The sequence below is a fragment of the Quercus robur genome, chromosome 2 (assembly GCF_932294415.1).
Source record: "Quercus robur chromosome 2, dhQueRobu3.1, whole genome shotgun sequence".
Taxonomy (NCBI): Eukaryota; Viridiplantae; Streptophyta; class Magnoliopsida; order Fagales; family Fagaceae; genus Quercus; species Quercus robur.
Window position 1 is genome coordinate 94,542,793 of NC_065535.1, and position 25,150 is coordinate 94,567,942.

The window sequence follows — 25,150 nt, forward strand, 5'->3', positions numbered from 1 at the left end:
ATGACAAAAAATTCCCGACCTGCAGATACCTAACCTGACCCAACCCTAATGGGGCAGGTTTTACCTTACTCGTGAAATAATAGGGGTGGGTATGGGTTTTAAAATCCCAACCCATAGCAAATTCGGGTCGGGTGCGGGAATTAGTCATACCCACCCCGAACTCGACCCGTATTCTTATAATATTATTAAAAAAACCGTAACTATATATACCCTATTTTCGATTTTGCAAACCCTAATCCTAACTTCTTCTCTCCTTCACCTTTAGTGAGTTCAGCTGCCTCCCTTATGGCAACCACCCTCTCACAGCCTCGCAACCTCATTCAGCCTCACGGTCATGCTCAATTGCTCCCTCCTCCCTGTGTCTCCACCTCATTCTCCATCTTTTTTTTTTTTTTTGGGGGGGGGGGGGGGGGGGGAGGGGTGGGGGTTCATTTCCTCTCTCATTGCCAAAGCTGTGAATCTCAAGGTTTTACTTATTTTATTTTATTTTATTTATTTTTTATAATTTCATTAATGAATGTATATTATTTACAATTTAGTTCATTGTTAAATGTGAGTTTGTGTTTGTGATTTTTGTTTTTGTGTTTGTGATTTTGAAAAGGAAATTCATAAATCTAAAATTATTGTATGAGAAATCAGGAAAACATATTTTTGCTTTTTGCTTTTTTTTTTATTATTTTTTATTTTTTTTAATTTTTAGATTGGATCATGGATTAGGGCTTTTATATTGGGCCCTAAAGGGACATGATGGGTTGGGGCCTGCGGGACCCATGGAGACTCGTGTATGGGGGCAAAAAAACCCGTTTGGTAAACAGGGCAAGTTTGGGTAACGAGGACTGGGTGGCAGGTAGCAGGTTGGGTTCGAGAATAAAGAAACTCGCCCTAAACCCAAACCCAAACCCAAACCCAAACCGTTGCCATTTCTAGGAGCAATGCTCCCTTCTCTTATATAAATAATTGATCCTATTGTAATTTTAATCCAACATTATGTGAGAGAACAGTTAATTGCTCCATGAGTACTAAAAAATTAGTCACTGAAAAAGACTAAATTTTTTCATTTGTCTTTGTCTTGGTAATGTGGATAGAGATCCGTGACTCCAATTTTATGGAAAGTTTAAAAATTTTCGTATAATAATTTAGAAAATTGCAATAGAAATGAAAAGGGAAGCTTGTGATGATGAGTTTTAGATCTTTTACCATGGGCTTGATTGAGCCTTGCTATGAAACATACCAAAGTGATAACTTTCAAATTCAAATAAATAAAGGTTCGAAAGAAAGCCAAAAAAATTTAGGATGAGTGCAGGGACTCAATGGATGGAAGTTGTTTTAACAAATGGGTCGACTTCCTTATGTTATTAAATTAAAGTAATCCAACTATCAAAACTACTAAGAGGGAGAAGGATAAGCCTATATACACACATATATGTATTGAGGTTTTTCTTTGTTTTTGCTTAATAAAAATTTACTTTTATTTAAACATGATCATAGTTGCAATTAATCATTAAAGAATTAATTGTGAAGGGTGTTTATTTGTTTAGACCCCTTAAACTAGATTGTTTAACCTAATTAATTAACCAAGTTGATTATTAGGTTTATTATTCAGATCTAGGTTAAACAAGCATATATCATATCATGCACAAATACAAAAAAGTAAATAACACACGATATAATGACCCAGAAAACCGATGAAACTAACCGTTTCAAGGTAAAAACCTGGGGATGATTTGACCTAACTATCCTTAAGGTAAAGTAAATCCACTATAAGAGAATTGAAGTTTTTACAATTAGATTTAACCCTAAATCTATTGCTACCTCCAGTAGTAACTTACTGACACAACCACATGCAAATTCTAAATCCATAGACTCCTTCTCTTCTTGGATCTTGCTTGTGACTTTGAGATCCCACTCAAAGGTTTCAGATCACCTTCAGTAGCGATCTTGATGCAACAATTATGTTCTACCAATGCTTGATTGTAGATCTAGCTCTGGTAGATTCTTGTGTAGTTAAAAGGTACAAAACTTCTCAAATCTCACAAAGAATAACACACAAGTCTTCCAAAAAAAATGAAAAATGTAGCTAGGGTTTCTCTTTTATATGTGGAGAAGTTGGAATGAAACCCTAAGCGTTTTCGCAAGCTTGGACCTGGTTTAAAAATTCTGCAGAATTTTGTTCCTGTGATTTTCGATCAGTTAAGTCTAATTCTTGATTGGTCGAGCAAGGCAGAAACTCACTTCCCTTTTCTGCAGTCAGCTGGACTTGAAACTTTGAAACAAACACTTTTAAGCATTGCCTAACACCTAGACTTGACATATTTTGTTCTCGATTTGCCAATACAGTAAAAATATGATTCTAAACATTTAAACCTAAATCTTTAGAGCCTAACAAAGGGAAGTGGGTTAAATTATAACTTATATACAGCCCCACGAAGTTTCTAATTACACCAAGGAGTGGACATACTAAGCAAACTAAATTAAAGTTGGTAATTAGCCGAAATTGGGGTCTAAGCCATTGCTTTTCAATCAATATAAGAGCTTGTTATACTTTTTTGGATTCATTTTCTTATGTGATATGTGACCCCATTGTTATGTAAAAAGTTATGTGTGATCGTACGCATAATTATGGTGCTTTATCTTTCTTTCTTTTTTTTTCTTTTTTTTTTTTAATTTTTTTATAAGATTGAAATTCTACTCTAATTTAATCTAAGTGTATACCTGTGCGAAATTACCTCTTGAAAACTATAAACTTTGGCATTTGCCACCCTTCTCCCTAACTCCACAAGAGCTTTATATTTGTGAAGTGACCATAACTGTGTGCTTCTAAGATTACATGTAATTATATTTTTAGAGAATTAGCAAAATCAAGCTAAAATATTCCAAAAGAGGTTAAGAAGGATTGAGATTGAAAATGTCATTCTACTTGATAAATGGGTTGAAACAAATCTTTTGGTGGATAGATATAAAGAGGAGAATATGTCAAGCAAGCACTGTGATCGGTGTCACTTCAAAAAATAATTAAATAAATATATGAATTACCTTTCAATGACTAGTAACACATTATCAGTTTGTAAGTTTAATATAGTTAAAAAAAATTAGTATCTCTACCATCACTCATATAAATTAAGTAGAATTGAGAGTCTAGCAATGTACCATTTGGCATATTTGGAGCTTCCCGTACTTTGACATTGACAAGTAGCAAATTTTTCAAGAGTGATGCTAATATGATAATATATACTTTGCCACTTGCCGTATTTGGAGGTTCCAGTGCTTGACAAGTAGCTGTTCCGTCATTGGTGACTGTTCCGTCATTGGATATTCCTGCAAATTGACAAAGTACACAAAATTTCCCCGATAAGAATGGATAGAACAGCTGATTAATTCTAAAATGCCATCTTTTTTTTAGCAAAGGTTCTACATGCAACTGGAAACTGAAGAATTAAAAATGGAACTATCAAGCAAAGTTCCATGCTTTTATATAAAACTTCCTTAGTAAAGAATGAGGAACAAAGGGAGAAAATTTTCTTTCTACACATGTATGTTTAAGGGTTTCAGATGTTTTCGGGTCAAGTATCTAGCTAGATATGGTATTACCACACAAGTGCCAAATTAATCAACCGCAATATTTTTTAAGAATGCATATAAAATTATGCTTTTCTTAAAGGAACAACCTAATATAAATTCCGTATGATTTATTATAGAACTTAACTGAGCTTGTTAATCTTTGGACCTTGAATTTCATTAAAAAAAATTTAAATGATCAATTTTAGTTCTCTATAATAAGTTATTAATTTTAATTAAAATATATTTTTTGAGGGAAAGTTTCTAAATTATTATAATATTCTATATAAATAAGTTGCATAGGGTTTTAAAACTCAATTGACACTTTTTGGTATTTCCATTTGAGACATTCAGAATTCAAACCCCTACTCTAATTATGTATTAACAAAATATAGTCATTTCACTAGTAGAAGTTCTTGTGGGGTGGGAGAGATAAGAGGCGAGGTTCAAGTCTCTAGAAAAGAGTTTCACGCACATGCACTTAGATTAGGCAAAAGTAGAATTTCTATCTTAGATAAAAAAAAAAACAAAAGAAAAAAAAATTAAGCCAATGGATGCTATAAACATGTAATCTTTGTTGGTTATGTAAGGTTGAATTTAATCAACCATGTGTTGGCTTTATTCCGTGACAAATTTGCTTGTAATACAGCACTTAGAAACCCTGTATTTAGGTGAGAATCATGTAAGGGTAGTGTGTGAGAGAGTGTGAAGAAATGCTCAAGACAGTGCAGTGAAGCAGAGACTCGCGGCTAGGACTCGCGGGAGGCTCGTGGCTTGCAAGCCGCCAAAAGTTACACACGCGCAGAGCATGCAAAGGAGCTGAACAGTCATGCCAGCTGGAGCACTGCAGGACAAAAATCCAGACTGGCCATTCAGCTAGCTCGCGGCTTGAACTCGCGACTCAGTCAAGTCGCGAGGTCAAGTCGCCAGCCAGCCCTGTTTTGGAAAAATTGACTCTTTGCATTCCATTCTCACACCAGTATAAATTCCTCTCATTCCCACAAAATATGTGTGGCTATTCAGAAAGAAAAACCCTAAGAGAGGTTTCTTCAAAACACCCACCCAATTAGAGAGAGCTACTCATTCTTAGAGAGAAATCTTTGTAGTCTCTTCTCATTCCCTCTCTCATTGTCATACCTATTGAGAGGAGATTTCTATCCAAACACTACCCACACCCATTTAGAGTGTTGAGTGTTTTTGGAGCTTTGGGAAGCATTGGAAGATGCCAAGGATGGCGGATGCTATGGTATAGTAGCGGAATCCGGTAAGCTAGAAAAGAAAAAGGTTCGGCGCAACCTCGTTGGAGCAAGAAGCTTGGAGGGCTTAGGTACATCGGGTAGATTAGGCTTGGAGGGTCTATTGCTGTTCATGTATCCCAACTACATTTTCTAGTGGATTATTGACCACTTGGAGGGCGGCGGAGAGGTTTTACGCCGAGGGCTTCGGTTTCCTCTTCGATAACACATCGTGTGTTGTCCTTGTGTTTGCATCTCTCTTCCCTTTATCTTTGCCTTTTGTTTTCTACTGTGGATGTGATTTATATTTGGCTTAGATTGATTTCCAATTCTGTTTTTAGCTTATGTTCATTTTCCGCACACTTGTTGTTTGTCATAAAGCTTGAATTGGTTATTTTGTATTTGGGGGTCTAAACGTTCAAGGGTGTTTTTACACATATTTGAACTTTCAGGTTAAATGATCAAATAAATGCAATTCAATTTAAGATCACATTTAGGAATTTTTTTACATACCTCAATAATCTTCTCTCTCTCTCGTCCTTCTTCATATTGTCGTAATGTGTGTCTCTCTTTCCTCCTTATTATCTCTCATTTGAATCTTACGAGGGAGAAAGGGAAAGATGGGTGTGTTCCCTTCATGGACGTAACAGAGAGAGTTGCCATTTTTTTGGGAGGTTAGGGACAACTCTTGTGAGAAGTATATAAATTTATATTATTCATTATATTTTATTGGTAAATTACACAAATCTTTCTTGAAATTTTAGGAAATGACACTTCATTCTAAATGGATATAATTTTCTCGAGATTTGAGGAAATTATCACATTAGTCCTTCCATTAATAATAACTAGTGTGTAATCTCGTGCATATGCACGGATACATTTAAAAACAATCACAATTACATATATATATAATTTAGAATCTTATCTAGACTTTTCTATTTTTGCATTCAATAATTTACTTGCCATAAAAATTAAAAAATTAGATGGAACACATACGCAAAATTGAACTCCAATTAAAATTCAATTTAGAATCTAATTGAATTTAGACTCTTTAATTTTTGCATCTAATAATTCACTTGACACACAAATTTAAAAATTAGATGAGACACGTAGTGCAAAATTAGACTCTAGTTTAGAATTTAATTGGATTTTCTCTTAGCTTTGGCTGTTAATAAATATATGACTTATAAACTTGAATTGTTTTTAGTTATACAAAAAAAAAGGCTCATAAATATAAAATCATTCAAAAATTATATTTTTTATGGTTTACTTATATTGGGCTCCTCGTTTTTTACACTAAATTAACTCATTTGACACAAAAATTAAAAAAACTTAGATTAGATGGGACATATTTCACAAAATTAAACTCTTCATCTGTCTCTCTCTCAAACGGTAACACAATCAAAACACAAACACAATCTAAAATCAGAATAGAAACAACAGATCAAGAACATGGAAAAATACAAATTTAATTAGAACAACAAATCTAAAATCAAAACAAAAACAACAGATCAAGAGCATGAAAGCCTATCTAAGCTCCACTGTAACAACAAAGTGAATCAGAACAAGAAAAGAAGGAAGAAAAGAAGAAGAAGAAGAAGAAGAAGAAGAAGATAGACGAAGGCCATGTCAGCTGTGTGTGTGTGTGTGTGAAGTGAGCTGAAGAGGAAAGAAAATAGAAGTCAAAAGATCATGCTAGAGAGTGTTCTAGAATCAAGTAGAAATAGAAAAAGTAAAAAAAGAGAGAGCTAGAGAATGAAAGAGAGAGTCTGGAATGAACTAGAAAAAGAAAAAGAAGAGTAGATAGAGATAGGAGTGGGATACGTGTGTGGTGGAGAATAAACCAAGAGAAAAAAAAAAAAAAACCGTATGGATGAAATTAAGAAAGGAAAAATAATATAAAAAAATAAGAAATGGCAATTAAGAAATGCTACCATAATATTTTCACAATAAATTTTAAGTAATAGATTGTTATTAGCTAATATTGGTAAATAAAAAAATAATTTCAGCGGTGGGTTCAAATTAGAACTAGTAACAACTTTCCACATAAGATTTTGATGTGATTCTTGTGAAAGTATTGTGAAAAATGTTGTGAATATAACACTTTTCATTGAAAAATATAATTGTTGGGAATGAATATAGGAAGAATAAACGATGATCAAAAAAAGAATAAAGAATGAATGAAGAAATAATATTTAAATGAGATGGAGAAAAGGATAGAAAATTTGTTGGAAAGTATATTTGAAAAAATAGGTAGGTAAAAGCTAAATGTCACCTACATCAGTTTATCTATTATACACACTATTTTCTTTAAATAATCATTATATATATATATATATATATATATATATATATATTCAAAAACCTTACTAGTCAAACCCACTTTCTCACTTTTCTTTTCTAAACACTATTCTCTCTCTCTCTCTCACATGGTGAATTTTCTTTCTTTATCTTCTTTGTCTCATCTTTCTTCACTGGTCAATATTTCTTCTTTCGCCCATTTCTTCACTGGAAAACTCCATAAACAAACCAAAAATCTTCACTTCAACATAAACCCATGTCAATCTAAGTCCATTTGGGTTGGATTTGGCGATGGCAGCAAGGCAGATGCGGCGGCGGCAGCAGCAGCAAGGCAGATGCGGCGGCGGCAGCAGCAGCAAGGCAGATGCGGCGGCGGCAGCAGCAGCAAGGTAGATCTGGTGGTAGATTTGACTGATTTCTGTTGGGTTTTTCATGTGAGTTTCTGTTAGATTTTTCTTATAGGTTTTCCATTGGATTTAGTTTTTATTGATTTTGGTTTGGATCTGGAATGGGTTTTTCGGCGGGTTTGGGTTGTGGTGGTGATAGTTAGGTTGTGCTGAGTTGGTGGTTGGAAAATTGTCTTCTTCTTCTTTGCTGAGTTGTTATGACCGTTGGGAAAGAGAGGGAACCCGAATGAGGTGGAGAGTCAGACCAGAGAGAAAAAGAGAGAGGTGGAGAGAGAAAAAAATAATAAAATACTAAATGCAAGAGCTATATGCACGGTTACTGTAGCAAATGTGCAAATATGCACACTTTTAGAAGCACTGATGTGGAGCATGAAAGTTCAAATATGTGTATAAACACCCTTGAACGTTTAGACCCCCAAATTACAACTTAACCAATTCAGGCATTATGTCAAATAACAAGTGTGCGGAAAATTAACATAAGCTATAATATGGAATTGGAATAAACTATCTAAGCCAAATTAAAATCATAACCCATAGCAGAAAATAAAAGGCAAAGATAAAGGGAAGAGAGATGCAAACACAAGGACAACACACGATATGTTATCGAAGAGGAAACCGAAGCCCTCGGCGTAAAACCTCTCCGCCGCCCTCCAATCGGTCAATAATCCACTAGAAAATGTAGTTGGGATACATGAACAGCAATAGACCCTCCAAGCTTAATCTACCCGATGTACCTAAGCCCTCCAAGCTTCTTGCTCCAACGAGATTGCGCCGAACCTTTTTCTTTTCTAGCTTACCGGATTCTACTACTAGACCATAGCATCCGCCATTCTTAGCATCTTCCAATGCTTCCCAAAACTCCAAGAACACTCAACACTCTAAATGGGTGTGGGTAGTGTTTGGATAGAAATCTCCTCTCAATAGGTATGACAATGAGAGAGGGAATGAGAAGAGACTACAAAGGTTTCTCTCTAAGAATGAGTAGCTCTCTCTAATTGGGTGGGTGTTTTGAAGAAACCTCTCTTAGGATTTTTCTTTCTGAATAGCCACACATATTTTGTGGGAATGAGGGGTATTTATACTGGTGTGAGAAAAGAATGCAAAGAGTCAGTTTTTCCAAAACAAGGTTGGCTAGCAACTTGACCTCGCGACTTAACTGAGTCGCGAGTTCAAGTCGCGAGCTAGCTAAATGGCCAGTCTGGAATTTTGTCCTGTAGTGCTCCAGTTGACATGACTGTTCAGCTCCCCTGCATGCTCTGCACGTGTGCAACCTTTGGCGGCTTGCAAGCCACGAGCTTCCCGTGAGATCAAGCCGCGAGTCTCTGCTTCACTACACAGTCTTGAGCATTTCTTCACACTCTCTCACACACTACCCTTACATGATTCCCACCTAAATATAGGGTTTCTAAGTGCTGTATTACAAGCAAATTTGTCACGGAATAAAGCCAACACATGGTTGATTAAATTCAACCTTACAGAGCATTATTGAGACAAAATGTGTACAATTTGTGTCTTTTTCTATTATGCAAGACGTTGCATCCACTGATGTGAATGCTCTTAGGATTTATCGGGTGGAAATGTGGAAGATGACATGGCATAATCTGAACTATTTATTTTTAAAGAACAATAAAGACTAAAGGAACTTTATGTGATAGAGTATTGTAAGAATTCTAGTCCTTATTGAGAATACAACATATTTTATTCACTACAAGAAAAATGCCTATTAGCAACCAAGAATTTTTTACGAACCCAAAAAGCCCTCTCAAAAAATCTTATTTGCGATGGCAAAATAAAGCCCTCGCAAATAGTTGGTAAAATGTGAAATATTTGTGACCAATAAGAAAAGCTATCGCAATTATGTGTTATAACCATCACAAATACTAATATTTTGGAGAGAAATTTTCCCTCCATATTATTTGTGAGGGACAATTAAAAATCTCTCACAAAAAGTGTATTATTTGTGACAGTTAAAAAAAAGCCGTCACTAATACTAAATTATTTGTGAGGGATAGGATCGACCTTCACAAATAATCATTAAAATGTCAAAATTTTTGGAGGGAAATGTTCCCACCAAATTATTTCCAAGGGACAATAAAAATCCTCTGCAAAAAGTTTATTTTTTGTGTGAGTTAAAAATATGCCCTTCCTAACACTAAATTATTTACAAGGGCCACGATCGACCTTCGCAAAAAATCATTAAAATATTAATTTTTTTTAGAGATAAAAGTTATTCTAAAATTCCAAGAAAAATAAAAAGAAACGTATAAACATATAGCACTTTGTATTCTTTAGATGAATCTTTTGTTTATAGTCTAAAAAAAAACCTTTTATATATATCCTATATAAGAAAGGTTTGTCCTTTTTCTAAACAATTGTACCCATAAAAAAATGATAACACTTTCAACTTCAAAATGGTAGCCTAAAATTCAAGAATTTCAGTCTTTTGTACTCTCTCTCTCTCTCTTAAAAGTGAATAAAAATTTTTTCCCATTAAAATAATGCATAAAAGATGAGTCTATAGATTTAACGGTAAATTACATCCGATTGGCATGAAAATTGGCATGCATGTTAAGACCATATAGAATATGTAATCCAACAGTTGGATTTTAAAAATATGAATTCAATGATAAGTTATCGGATGATGTAACATGTTTTAGAGTTACATCACGTGTAACTTGAACCCAACTCTATATTTCTTAATTTGATTTGAATTTTGACAAATTTACCGTTAGATTACATTATCTTCATATATTTTTCATGCTTATAAAATTTTAAGGTGATCAAATATTAATTGCCATGTCATCAATCAATTGTTTAAATTCAAGCTTTTATAGTTTAAAATAATGCATAAAAGATGAGTTTATAGATCAAATGGTAAATTACATCCGATTGGTATGAAAATTGGCATGCATGTTAAGACCATATAGAACATGTAATCCAACGGTTGGATTTTGAAAAATATGAATTCAATAATAAGTTATTGGGTGGTTTAACATTTTTTAGAGTTGCATTAAGTGTAATTGAAACCCAACCCTGTATTTCTTAATTCGATGTTAATTTTGATAAATCTACTGTTATATTACATTATCTTCATATATTTTTCATGCTTACAAAATTTCAACGTGATCAAAGATTAATAACCCTGTCATCAACTAATTGTTTAAATTCAAGTTTTTGTAGTTTAAAATAATGCATAAAAGATGAGTTTATAGATCAAATGGTAAATTATATCCGATTGGCATGAAAATTGGCATGCATGTTAAGACCATATAGAACATGTAATCCAACGGTTGGATTTTCAAAATATAAATTCAATAATAAGTTATCGGGTGGTGTAACATTTTTTTGAGTTACGTTAGGCGTAACTTGAACCCAACCTTGTATTTCTTAATTCGATGTGAATTATGACAAATTTACCGTTAGATTACATTATCTTCATATATTTTTCATGCTTATAAAATTTCAAGGTGATCAAATATTAATTGTCATGTCATCAATCAATTGTTTAAATTCAAGATTTTGTAGTTTAAAATAATGCATAAAAGATGAGTTTATAGATCAAATAGTAAATTACATCCGATTGACACGAAAATTGGCATGCATGTTAAGACCATATAGAACATGTAATCCAACGGTTGGATTTTCAAAATATGAATTCAATAATAAGTTATTGGGTGGTGTAACATTTTTTTGAGTTACGTTAGGCGTAACTTGAACCCAACCTTGTATTTCTTAATTCGATGTGAATTGTGACAAATTTACCGTTAGATTACATTATCTTCATATATTTTTCATGCTTATAAAATTTCAAGGTGATCAAATATTAATTGTCATGTCATCAATCAATTGTTTAAATTCAAGATTTTGTAGTTTAAAATAATGCATAAAAGATGAGTTAATAGATCAAACGGTAAATTACATCCGATTGGCATGACAATTGGCATACATGTTAAGACCATATAGAACATGTAATCCAATGGTTGGATTTTCAAAATATGAATTCAATAATAAGTTACTAGGTGGTGTAACATTTTTTAGAGTTGCATCAGGTGTAACTTGAACCCAAGCCTGTATTTCTTAATTTGATGTGAATTTTGAAAAATCTACCATTAGATGACATTATCTTCATATATTTTTCATGCTTACAAAATTTCAAGGTGATCAAAGATTAGTAGCCATATCATTAATCAATTATTTAAATTCAAGTTTTTGTAGATTAAAATAATGCATAAAAGATGAGTTTATAAATCAAATGGTAAATTACATCCGATTGGCATGAAAATTGACATGCATGTTAAGACCATATAGAACATGTAATCCAACGGTTGGATTTTTAAAATATGAATATGATAATAAGTTATCGGGTGGTGTAACATTTTTTTGAGTTACGTTAGGCGCAATTTGAACCCAACCCTGTATTTCTTAATTCGATGTGAATTGTGATAAATTTACCGTTAGATTACATTATCTTCATATATTTTTCGTGCTTATAAAATTTCAAGGTGATCAAATATTAATTGTCATGTTATCAATCAATTGTTTAAATTCAAGATTTTGTAGTTTAAAATAATGCATAAAAGATGAGTTTATAGATCAAATGGTAAATTAGATCCGATTGACATGAAAATTGGCATGCATGTTAAGACCATATAGAACATGTAATCCAACGGTTGGATTTTCAAAATATGAATTCAATAATAAGTTATTGGGTGGTGTAACATTTTTTAGAGTTACATCAGGTGTAACTTGAACCCAACCTTATATTTCTTAATTCGATGTGAATTTTGACAAATCTACTGTTAGATTACATTTTCTTCATACATTTCTACATTTTCTTCAACATTGTGAGACAAAGGGAGAGAGGTGATGTTATCTTTAATGCTTGGCTTGTCTGAATTCGGAACCATCGAACAATCTGACTTCGACAAAGATGAGGAGGTTGAAATATGGTCATTTCAACAGCGTCACACACTTTAATAATATAGGAACGTGGAATACACGAGGTTTCTATACAAATCCAATCGTTTGATGCTTTAGACATCAAACTGAAACGCAACTCTCATTTGATGCTTTAGACATCAGACATGATTATGCCATCTAGCTGAAACGCAACACTAGGTACATCTCCAGTTCAAGAATTGGATCAAGGTAATATCTAAGCCTAAAGCACCACGCTGACAGGGAGTGTGGCAAACATGAGGGGTGTATTGTGCAGCTTTAGATCGTGCTCAATGAAGTGTGTGACATAGGCTGTCATAAACTAATTTCATTTTTTTCTTTTTTTCTTTTTTTTTTGAGAAGAACTAATTTCATTATTTGAATAGTATGGAAAGTAAGAATTCTAACTGAAATGCAGCAAATAGAAAGATTACTAAATCATATGCAAACTCATACAATGAAGCAGAGGCATAAGCAATACAAAACAAGTCAAGATTGTTCAAGGACAGTCAGGAAATAAACAGCATATAATCTTTGCCTTGAGTATTTCAAAACAAACAGAACTGAATAGTCAAAAAGTTACAAACTAAAGATCCCATGCCAACTACCATCAACTAGACATGCCTCCATCCGCCAGAATGCAAATTAAATTTGGGAGCAAACTATCATATGCCATGATATCCATCTATTAAAGAATTAAGCAAAACTGGACGAATTATTGTTATTACATTTTCTAAGTTCCCTAGCAAAATAAACTGTAGAAAAGTAGACATATACTTCGCAAGTTTCGTTCTTTGTCCCTTAAACGGCTGCCACCAATGCTCTTCAAAGTGCCAATCTTTTGAGCGGGAAAAAGTTCTTTAGTCCAGCTTCACGGAGGAGAACAAGTAATGCACAAACCAGAATGATGAAAGGAACCCAACTGTGCCAGTTGCCAGCATGATTGCTACAACCATGAAGAGCGAATACCCCAAGTAAAGAGTGGCAGAGACAGGTCCACTCAAACTCTTTACATCAAATACAAGATAGTTTATGGAGTACAAGAAGATGTATATGGCGACAGAACCAGAAGCAAAGAATGACTTCCACCACCATTTCCAGTCCTCCACACAGAGATGCATATATGTTAGAACCAACGACACTTCAGCACACACCACCACAAGAAGGATCATAGCAATAAAGAGGAATCCAAAGACATAGTATACACGGCCCATCCAAATGCTAGACATGATCAAGAATAGCTCAATGAAAAGGGTACCGAAAGGGAGGGTACCAACACCAAGAACAAGCAGCCAGGATGGGTATTTCTGAGCTGGGATTTCACGAGGAATCTGGTTGGTTCTAACAGGGTATTCAATATGAGGTGCTTTTGCCCCAAAGTATCCACCAATTAAGGTCAGGGGAACAGAGATGCAGAACCAGAGCAGAAGCAGAATAACAAACAGAGAGAATGGAATGGCCCCTGTGCTGTGACTTCCCCACAAAAGGAAATTCAAAGTGGTGAGGATCAAAAAGGCTATACCAGGGAAGAAACAAGCAGCCTTCCATGAGACCGAAGCCCATCCTTTGGAATCACCACAGCCAATAGTCCTCCAGAGACGAACAGCGACATAACCAGCTGCAATACCAAGTATCATATAGATAAAAAGCATACCTGTAATAAGTGTTCCACGTGAAGCCGGTGACATGAATCCAAGAGCTGCAAACAATATCCATTCCAAGAATCTGAACCCCATCTCCAACCATGATACACAAAAGGGAGGCATTGTTTGGGGCACGGAATACATCCCCCACACCACAACAAGCTTCCACCCAGATAATTCCTCATTCATCTGTGCTTGTGCCTCCTTGTCAAGTTCCTCATAACGGGTCAGATCCCGCCTAACAGTCCTCAAGAAGATGACTAGCACAATACCAGCAAGGAATGTGATCACCATTAGGGAATTCAAAATCGAGAGAACCAATGGACTTTAGCTCCCTCCATCTTCAAATAAGCATCCCATCGTGATGGCCACTTGATGTCACTCTCCTCAAATTCAACCTCGTAGGTAAAGACAATCGGCTGCCCTTGCTTGATCGGCATTGACAGTTGACACGGTGTTTGGATCACATTTCAATTTATTTGGGAACTTATCATACGGTTTCAACTTGTTCACTGAATCAGCATTAATCATTACACTACAAGGCACAACCTCGAACCCAACAACCATGTATTCAGGCGGACCCGAATCCCTTTTGGCAACATTTGGGATCACCTCAGCTGCATCACCGGTCCCCATTACACCCGCCACGTTTGTCTCCTCATACTTATGAACAAGCACTTTAAACTTCAAATGGTTATATATATAGTACACATCCTGAATATTAACCCGACCGGATACCCCATCCACCGCAAAACATAATAATCCTCCTTCGAGGTATACTGAATTGCAGGCAAGTTATCGAGAAGCAAATTAAACTGATACACCTCATCAATTCTTTTAGTCAAGAAAATAATAATAATAATAAAGGCAACTTGAAGAAGTATGTGCACATGTATGGGCATTTTTGTCAATAAAAAAAAAATTATTCTTGTTCAGTTTTCTCTTCATTTTGGAGAGAAAACATTTTGATAGGTCAGAGGAGAAAATACCTGAGTCTCATCATTTATTTTCCTTCATTCTTACCCAACCAAACACACTCCAAAAAAGTTTTCTCTCCTATTTTCTCTCCAAAGTTTTCCATCCACCTTATTTCACCTCCAAACAAACCCTAATTCTGATGTTTTGTTTGGATACAAAGGAGGGAAGAGAAGAGAAAGTAAATGAATAATAGAAAGGAACAGAGAAAGAAAAGAACAGAATTCTTTTGTTTGGTTTGCAATAAGGAAAGAAATGAAAAGAAAATTATGTTTTTTTTTTTTAATACTTTTATGTCCATATAAATGTGAAAGATGTATAAAATTATGGACAAATATGTAATTTTATATCATATTATATTATTTATGTGGGTTCCAGTTTTTTAAAAACCATTCTCCTTTCAAATTTGCCCAAATTGGGCGGATTGCAAATATGTGGGCTCGGGAATGGGTTTATGCCTTATTGTTATCTACCATGCTAACCAAACAGAGGAAAGGACAACATTTCCTATCATTTCTCTTTTCTTCCTTTCTCTTCCAGCGTTTCCAAACACACTGTAAAACTCAGCTGAATACCAACATTCAGGTGACCTAGTTGGTAAAATACTGGGTCAAAAAGTCTCAGAATTTGGGTTCAAGTTTCAAATAATTAGTTATGTGTTTGTACTCCTTATATCCCATTTCCATCCCAAACAGTGGACCTAAAACATTAGTGAGTTTCTCACATAGACCGAGAGTATGGGGTCTTACCTAGGAGCAAATATGATGCTACTATGGTCTCACACAGGTAGGAAACTCACACTGGTTGCCTCCCTCTACCCTTTTTTTTCTAATAAAAAAAAACTCAGCTGAATATGTGTGGTTGTGATGAGTTGTGGTGTGGTTGAGATGAGTGGCGGTGTATTTTAGGGTTAAAAATGTGGATAAAAAATATATTTAATTGAAATAGTGATGTAGTATTGAAGCTGATGTATAACTATAAAAAACAAAAATAGCTAAATTAAAAAAAAAATGGAGTTTCTCTAATTAGTTTAATTAAAAATTTGAAGAAACTAACATGAATGCTCCAAATTCTAACTAATTACTTCACTTAAACCTTTCTAAGTATATTCAATCGGCTGATATTTAAATTTAAAAATAAATTATACCAAAGGCACACCCACTACACAACACTTAGGCCACAGTTGGTATAATAAATGAAAATTACATTAAGAATAGAAATCTATATTAGTGTAAATAAATTATACCTATTTATATGTTTGGCGGTAAAACTGAAATAATATTCTATATTGTATTTCACAAATTATATACTTTTAAATATTTTACTTAAACAATTATATTTAAACTTGTTGTGTGACTCAATTATCTTAAAATGAAATACCTTTGAAATTATTTGTGAGATTTTTTGTTGATATATCATTTGTTAGTGTTTCTTTACAATAAAAGTGTGTTACTTTAGCTTTTGTTAGTGTTGCAAAATATAATGAGACGATCATTGTTTGATTAGAAGAATGTCTCTCTTTTTTCTTTTTCATTGTATAACATGATGTTGGATAAATAAAGTTTACTATGATTTTTACTAAAAATAAAAAAATTAAAATATAGTTATTGTCTATTTTTCAAATCAACACACATCAATTTCTAAAATCTCATAAAAAAAAGAAGAAGCATTTTTGCATCTGGAGTGTATATATATATTGTAAGGACCCGATTTGAGTCCCTAGTCCAAAAGATAGATAGACTTAGGCCCAAAAAGTCCAAAACAATGAATTTATAGAGAGTGGGTTGGAAAACTGGACTTTAATGAATCAGACAACCACTAAAATGGATTCAGATGACAAGAGAATGAAGATAGACAAGTTTACAATGAAAAAAATCGTCCTCGGCACAGTCCAAGGAAATTAGTTCTTATATATTTCTCTCAAGTTTGGTTACAAATGCAATTCCTGATTCCTACAGTCTTTTTCTCTTAATTTCTCGATCCCCTTCTCTCAATGCCTCTTTCCTCTTTTATACTCTCTTCCCCCATCATCTTTTCTCTCCACGGGTAGGCCAGGTGGTTGGTGTTGATACTTGTCCCATCAGCACCTTCTTGAAGTCTTTGTGTAGAAGCTGTAAAGCTGAAAACCACTGTTCAGGTATCACTTCCACATTAATGCGGTCAGAGAGTTAGCTATAGAGTATTTAATGCGGTGGTAGCAGCTTTCCCTTGAGATATTCCATGTCCTTTTGGATATTTATCCACATTAGTGGAATCGTCCGGGACGTTGCTCCTAGTGTCAGACCATACCTTCTGACCTCGACCTTACTCAGCCGAGGAAGTATTCGTCCTCGGACCGTCTTCTTAGTTGATCATGATCAGACTTCAGCTATTCACTTACCAATATGGACTCTTATAAAGGTGTTTACCCATCTTCGAACTACTTAATGTCCTTAGATTGGGCCCCTGGCCCGATATACTTTACAGTTACGTACTCCCGGGCCTATCACCCCCATATATATATATATATATATATGATGATGATGATGATTTTTTTTAAGTTTTTATTACGTGAATAAATAAATTTGTGATTTAGAAAATATATTAATTTTAAAACTATTATGCACTTTAAAGTTTGTGACATTCAATAATAGCACGTCACATGTCAGTATGTGACACCATGGGTTATCAGCTTTGTAGTAGCAAAACCATGGTGATTGGCGGGAAGACAAATTAACAGCTCTACAAATGGAAGTTGAAGAGAGAGTGACATGCAAGAAGTTGAAGACACGACATGAAATCACATCACATATACATGCACCTCTACCGCACGGTTAACGAAGAAGCCATTTTACCAGGTCTGTACTAATTATCATGCTCATCAATCATCATCATCGGACCATTCGCATGTCTGTCTCTTCACATTTCAAAACCTTAAATACCCCCCCAAGACCTCAAACTTTCCAATTAAGCACCTCTTCCAATTTCATGTATTTACACCACCAAGGTCTCTAAGTTGAGAGTTTTGTGCATTAGGTATGATCTTTTGTCTATTTATTAATTTAATGACACAAAGTTTCACAAATTTTTTTAGCTTTTAGAACTATTGAGGTGATTGATTGTAATTAATAACTATAAAAGTTAGTAGTGTCAATCACAAGAAATTAAGTTTCACAAATTTTTTTAGCTTTTAGAACTATTGAGGTGTCTGATTGTAATTAGTAACTATAAAAGTTAGTAGTGTCAATCACATGAAATTAAGTGATGTTGCATTAGTCATAATTTGCCATTTCAACAAGATGTCAAAAAAGTTGTAAATATTTTTTTGCTTGTGGCATTATATGGTGATTGAATCGGCTCTAAAGAAGTTGAAATGTGACATAGGGATACATTTTATTCAGTAATATATTCAAAGCTCAATTTTCAACTTCTTTTGTTTATGGTTACTGCACTTGATTTTTTGTTGCTTATGAAAGCTCATGAAGTTTTTTTTTTTTTTTGCCTATCTGTAGTGCAGAATTCTAAAGCTCATTTTTTGTTGCTTGTGAAAGCTCGTAAACTTTTGCTTCTAGTTCAGTAAATTAAGCTCTTTTTTCTTTCTTCCTTTTTTTGGGTATGTGGGTGGGGCCTAACTAATATTTGTATGTGAAGCATCTTTGTGGATAGAACATGAAACGCAGGCGTATGGTTAGAAAGAACGGTACCAAGTCAAAAAGGCCCTCTGTTGTTGCCGAGAACAAAGAAGCATTTGAGAAATTTGATGATGAAAATCCTGAAGATAATGATGAATTTGATAAGGATTGTGATGGCAGAGGCGATGAAGAATTTGACACTGAAATGGATGGTGGTGCATTTTCATCTAATTATTCAACTGGGAGCCACAGCAATTGGTCATGTAGCTCTGAAGATATGAGTTCTGAATATAGTAGTTATGAGTCATCGGATGAGTCAATGGAGAGGGCAGTGCAGAAATTGGTTAATTGGCCTAGTAAAGGGAAGCTAAAGAGGGTGAAATTGTCAAGGAAAAGTGATTACTCGCAGCCTAAGTCTTCAAGGGGCATGGTATCTTCAAGTGGATACAAAAAAGAGAGAAAGTCGATCCATGAGGATCCTCGATATAATGAGCAAGAATTATGTGCTGCCTTAATGGTATGTTGGAAATTTTTGTAATGCGTTTCTGTTTAAAAATTTTATTAGGTAGTATATTTGATTAGTAGTTTGATTGAAAGATTTGTTGCTTTTCATGTAAATAATTTTAGAAAAAGAAAATTTTTTCTTGAAAAGATAGAAATTTTTTGTAGAATGATAACCTAACAAAGCCTATGGTTGCTATTTCTAAATTTTTATTTTTTTGATATGCTTAGTTAGACTTTGTTCTTGTTGTTTCCAATTGTTTAATTCTAGGTGATTATCAAGGTTATGAAAATGGACGAGGCTAAACCTTTCAATGTTCCAGCGGATCCGGCTGCTTTGGGAACATCTGTAAGTGACACGTTTTGTAAGTATATTTTTTGGCATGCATAGATGGTGCTAAGGAACAATGCTTCAGTCTGCCCTTAAGTAAGGAGGAAATTCCAGGATAGACAATTAAATTATTCATCTCTTTGTATTGTAAGATATAGAGGTTAATTAGGCCTTACACCTGAATATGCATCTATCTTTGAACTCTGGTGCCAAAGATATAATGTAGCCAAGAAAATAGGAGCTCTTGTTGATTTTTAATCACTCATCACTAGCTATTCATCTTTGATGAATTTGAAGTGGATTATTTCTTCTAAAGTTTGATTCAATAACATATGAGGGCAATGCATTTGTTTGTTTATTCCCTTCTTAAAGATCTACAAGTTCTGTGTGTAGCTTGTTATCCCATCTCCCTTTGTCAGCCTTTTGTAACTGTCATGTATTAAAAAGAAAGAGTCTTTTTGTAACTATCATGTAATTGGAAGAAAAGAGTATATTCTTAACTAAATCTCATGGTTTTTAAAATTTCATTATGCTGCCTGAAGTCATAAAGTATCGTATACTAACTTAGAAATTATTTTATCAAGTACCATATGTTTTCATGTCCTAATCCTTATTTCCTATTCTTCTTTTTTTGGTTTGGTGGTTGGAACCAGGATTACGTCAATGTCATAGATACACCAATGGATTTTGGAACAATATACAGCAATCTTCAAAATGGTATGAAGTATTTGAATTCTGAGGATGTATATAAGGACGTACAACTCATTTGGAGACATTGGTGCAAGAATAATTACAAGGGTGATTATGTTTTGGAACTTATGACAAGTGTGAAGAAGATTTTCATGACGCACTGGATAGCAGCTAATTTGTACTGTGAACCAACTCAAAAGACCAATGGTAAGAGTTTCATGTTTATGCTATTTCTCATTTATGTACACTTTTCACTTGACTTTACCAGTTTTTGCTAGTTCTCATTAATGCATTTGATTCTTTTGACTATACTAATTTTTAGAAGTTCACATCTTAGTTGATTTCTTTGTAAAAAATTATAATCTTAAGTGTTGTGTGTGTGTGATTGTTGATACATAAAGGATCACCTTGAATTTTGAAACATGTATATGAATCATGAGCATTCCATTATTTAGATATCTATTTTGTATCTGTCAATGGTATTGGGTTCCATTCTTTGGTAGGACATTCACTACCTCCTATGCGGTATGACACAAGGCGCAAAAAATATGTGGCTAAGTATCCGGAGGGCCACATGATTGGCGAACCCAACCAGTCCCAGCCCCAATTGATCAAAAACGAACCATGTCTCTCACAGAAGCTGCAACAAAGCATTAGCCAACCACAGGCTGGCAGTGATATTGGTAGCATAGGTATGCGATGCACTTAATTCTTCATATCAGGGATGATTGTTTCTTTAAGCTTTCAATCTATGTAATATGTTATTAATTATATATAGATTAATGCTTTATCTCTTCAAAATTGATATTACAACTCCTATGTCAGTATCAATCTGCATATTCGTTATACTTTTGCTGACACAGGCCCTCAATTTGGGCCATGGTAACCATTATCGTAACCACATACTCATCTATCTTGTTTTTGTCAGCTGCTTTATGAAAGAAACTGTTTTGACTGTGACATTGTGATATTCTTATTGACATTATATACGTATTTCAGTTGTAACTGTTACTGATTGGTCTTTTTTTCACTCTTGAAGCAAACTCACCACCTCATGCAGGCTATACAAATGATAGTGCAGGTGAGTTACATGTCAAATATAAATCCTCTTCAATGCCAGTTGAATATAAATTATATATAACTTTTCAGTCATACATTTGGATTATGTGTTCGTCTCCAATTTCAATATCAAGATATCTATTTTGAAATTTTTATTGATTGGCTTTTTATCCTTTGTAGGACAATCTCACTTACCACCTCATAGGGATCATGGCTTAAGGAGAAAAAATTACATGCTGAATCGTCCAGTGGTTCCAATGATCAACAAACACAGCCAGCCTAAGCCACAGCAGCCCATACTAAGTTTCAACCAGTCATATCATTTACAGCAGCCGCAGCAGATGACTAGCCAAGCCCAGCCCTCCCATCCTCAGGCTGGCACTGCAGGTATGCCAGATGATAAATCCTTTAACTTGCTATCTGTTTAGTATTTAACATACTAATATTTATGTTGTATAAACTTATTCATTATAGTTTCTTATTTTAGTACTATTTTATCTTTATCTTCTTATTTATCTGTCCAAGGAACAAGTTGATCTATGAAGCATCTAATTAAAATTTTCCAAACAGCATTATAGGTATCTTGTTTTCATTTCCACTTGGTTATGTTACTTATAATGTCTGCTAGTTTATACAACCAGGATTTAAGACAGACTTGAATATATGTAAACAATGAGGACCTGGTTCTCATTATATAGGAGTTTATTTTGTAGCTAAAATTGATATTTCCCTACTATTTTATGTAGGACAATCACCTACAAACTCTGTCATGGGGTGCAGTAATTATAAGTCAAGTTGTCCATCAGGTCCTGTGATCAACAATCCTGGTCCACAGCAGCAGATTCAGGAGGTCCCAGAATGCCACAACAACCAACCATGCAAGTCAGTGTGCAAGCCTAGGAAAAAAAGGTGTCGAGGCCCTTCAAGATGCCGCTTCTTGTGGGACTTGTTTGATGGTGAGCGAATAGATGTTTCTATCAACAGATTTGGGCAGCCCATTGGCCGTGAGGCTGCCAAGCTCAGCAGTTTCATGGGTACCATAGCACGGAATGGCTACATTGCACCCCTTACTTATGTCAGCTGGAGGGCTGTACCGGATGCAGCCAAAGAGGATATGTGGCAGATCGTCCAGGTACTACCAAAAAGTTTTTTCTTTTTTAACTGAAACTTACATACAATTCCTTAGGTTTTCAGAAGGAAATGTACCTATGTTTCACCAATAAGCATTAGTCCAAAACCATCTCAAAAAGAGTATCCAACTTATAAGATAGCTCAGGCATATAAAAGTTCATTTTGCTGTGTTATGTAATTGAATGCTTTCCTTTTGTGCTACAGTCAAGGTTCAACATTGATCCGAAGGGGAAAAGTTGGGTCTTGAAGTCTCTTGCAACAAAATGGAGGTGCTTTAAGTCCAAAGTAAAGGCTAAACATGAGCAACTAAGGCACCGTGATAGGAGGGTCCTTCCGCATCAATGGCCGATCCTCATATCCCACTGGAACTCTGAAAGGGAAAAGGTATATTCTACATGCTGGCCAAAGTTTTTTTTTTTTTTTTGGTGGTCTAAATGCTTGGCCCAAGACTGACATTCACATTTTGAGACATGAGTTAAACATTCAATTAATCTTTTACTCTACTTTCCAGATGAAATTGGAAATGTGATAATTTATAGATCAAACTTTGTAGGTGCGAACTGCTATAAATAAGGCTTGCCGCGCAAAGATGAAGGAAATGCATACTTTAGGGAGTAAGAGCTATGCGAGGTTACGTAAGGAGGAGGTAACTTATATTTTTGTAAATTTTTATTGGTGCTGTGTGGTCCGTATTTTTTTACATTCATCCATAATGTGCTATAACTTGTTCTCTATATGAGGGCAGAGGAAGAAGAGGCCAAATGGGGAGGAGCCAACTAGGGATGAGGTTTATATATTAACCCACACACATAAAGATGGGAAACCTGTTAATGAGGAAGCAGCAGCCAAAATTGTATGTTTTATTTACTTTTTAAAGTAACTTGTATTTTACCAATCTAAGTTTTGGCACGAGTTTGACTTTTCTATCTCTGAGTGTTATTCTGCCTGCTTGTGCTTCATTATGTTATGCATTTTGTTAAAATTGCTGTGTGTTAAGAGGTCTCATCACTCTCCAAGCAACAAGAAATAGGATGAGAGAGAACATATCAGGCTTAACAATAGCAGGCAAAGTGAACATTTTATAAATCAAGTTAGTCAAAAGGCACAATATCCAAATCACTGGTGATTCAAGTGTAATGGAAAAATTACACAAAACCCCTTAGTGGTTTTCATAAAACATGGAACTCCTGAAGTTTTGAGTGTAACACTTAGCCTCATGTGGTATTGTTTATTGAGTAAACCGTTAATTGAATGACACATGGGGGTTTTGTATATTTTCCCAAGTGTAATTTTCAAGGTAATTTATAATCTGAATTCTTATATCTTCTCCATGCTAGTCAAAGCTCCGTGAACTAGCATCTCAGCAACCAAAGACCTCAAATGACCGTGATGATATCTTCTTTAAAGTCATGGGACAAGAAAAACCTGGATACGTGCGCACATATGGCTTGGTAGCAAACCCCTCTGATGTATTGGGCTCAACATCTAGCATTACAGAGGCCAAGATGATAGCTACTGCAGAGATGAGTAAGATGGTGGAGAAAATGGAGGCCATGGAGCAAAGATACACTTGCATGGAAGCACAGATAACTAAGATGACATCATACATGGAAAGATTCCTCAAGAAGCAAGTAAGATGACATACTTTGGATGTTAAGACTCTGATTTTGAATATTAGTGAATGCATTTGTGTTAGTAAATGAGATTTATTGTACAAGTTCATTAAATATGACTTTAAGAACTTGAAGAACGAATCAATCTGTAGTCTGTACATTCTGAAAATGTGTTCTAGACTTCTAGTTCAATTTTGTGACACTGTGAGGAATGAATCAATCTATACATTCTGAAATGTGGCCTCTCATGCCTGTAAATCTGTACCGATTTGCTGATTGTTGACTTAATGATGGGTAGTGTATAGGGACATTATTTTTTTTTAAAGCTTCATACTTGTTTCTTGCATTTTTGCTCAAGTATTCTTAGTGGTTTGATGTATCAATTTCATGAAAGATGGTTAACTGTCTAACATTGTTTATGTTTTGAAGCAATTAAAGATGTAACTTGGTCGTCTACTAACCTGTTTCATTATACATTAGCTTTGCTAGTTATTCACTTGTGCGGTTATGCCACTAACCAAAATCTTTACTGTACAGATCCTAATTCAGTTTCTTTTACATTCTCATTCTGTTTGCAGGATGAACAGAATGGCAGTGATGGTTGAAACAAATGGAGCCATTTAGCAAGAACTGTCTTATTGAATCGATTGGAACTTACTGGATTTTGTTGATAATAATGCTTGAGTTGTAAACAAGTTTCATTAATATGGTTTTCTTTTAAGATTATGATCATAATGTAATGAATAAGGTCCATATATAAACTTCATAACTGTCAATGCTGCACAGATAATTCATTCGAATTTTTATATATAGTAGCCTTTAATTTTATTCAAGTCTCCTTTGAAAGGATATCTTTTCTCAGATATTTACGATTGTCATGACAGTATTTAATTTTTTTTTTTCGTTTTACCTTCTTCTTCTTCTTCTTTTCTTTTTTCTTTTTTTTTATATAGCAAAATATTTTTAATCAGACAACTATTTTTAGCAATTCCAACCCTTGTTGAAAAATATTTAAGCAACATCATGTCTAAATAGTTTTACTAAAATATATGAAAATTTAAGAAGCACGATATTATTTGGGAAAAAATAAAAAATATAAAGGGGTGTACATTTTTTTAGTTTCTTTTTCCTATGTTTTTTCTTTTTTCTTAAGTTTTTTA

General features: G+C 34.4%; 1 protein-coding gene and 1 pseudogene across 2 annotated transcripts; one reads left to right on the forward strand and one right to left on the reverse strand.

Moving 5' to 3' along the window:
- Positions 1 to 12,907: 12,907 nt before the first annotated feature.
- Positions 12,908 to 14,763, reverse strand: LOC126715968 (transmembrane 9 superfamily member 11-like; annotated as a pseudogene).
- Positions 14,764 to 18,569: 3,806 nt separating this feature from the next.
- Positions 18,570 to 24,823, forward strand: LOC126715967 (uncharacterized). 2 transcript variants are annotated; one of them, XM_050416844.1, is made up of 12 exons: positions 18,570 to 19,182; positions 19,438 to 19,515; positions 20,151 to 20,394; positions 20,691 to 20,879; positions 21,227 to 21,268; positions 21,427 to 21,633; positions 22,053 to 22,378; positions 22,582 to 22,761; positions 22,931 to 23,023; positions 23,123 to 23,230; positions 23,715 to 24,008; positions 24,569 to 24,823. In XM_050416844.1, the coding sequence occupies exons 1-12, from the start codon at positions 18,703 to 18,705 to the stop codon at positions 24,593 to 24,595; spliced, it is 2,268 nt and encodes a 755-aa protein (XP_050272801.1). In that variant the 5' UTR covers positions 18,570 to 18,702; the 3' UTR covers positions 24,596 to 24,823. The 2 variants fall into 2 exon arrangements, with proteins under 2 accessions (XP_050272801.1, XP_050272800.1); XM_050416843.1 differs by having other exon boundaries at positions 18,571 to 19,182; positions 21,993 to 22,378.
- The last annotated feature ends 327 nt before the right edge of the window (positions 24,824 to 25,150 follow it).

What these genes read in the sequence shown, in the direction of transcription:
- LOC126715967 (XM_050416843.1), top strand. Translation starts at nt 18,703, where the DNA reads ATGAAACGCAGGCGTATGGTTAGAAAGAACGGTACCAAGTCAAAAAGG. An exon ending in ACCAACTCAAAAGACCAATG is followed by an intron (nt 20,395 to 20,690) that starts GTAAGAGTTTCA and finishes ATTCTTTGGTAG; the next exon opens with GACATTCACTACCTCCTATG. An exon ending in CTATACAAATGATAGTGCAG is followed by an intron (nt 21,269 to 21,426) that starts GTGAGTTACATG and finishes TATCCTTTGTAG; the next exon opens with GACAATCTCACTTACCACCT.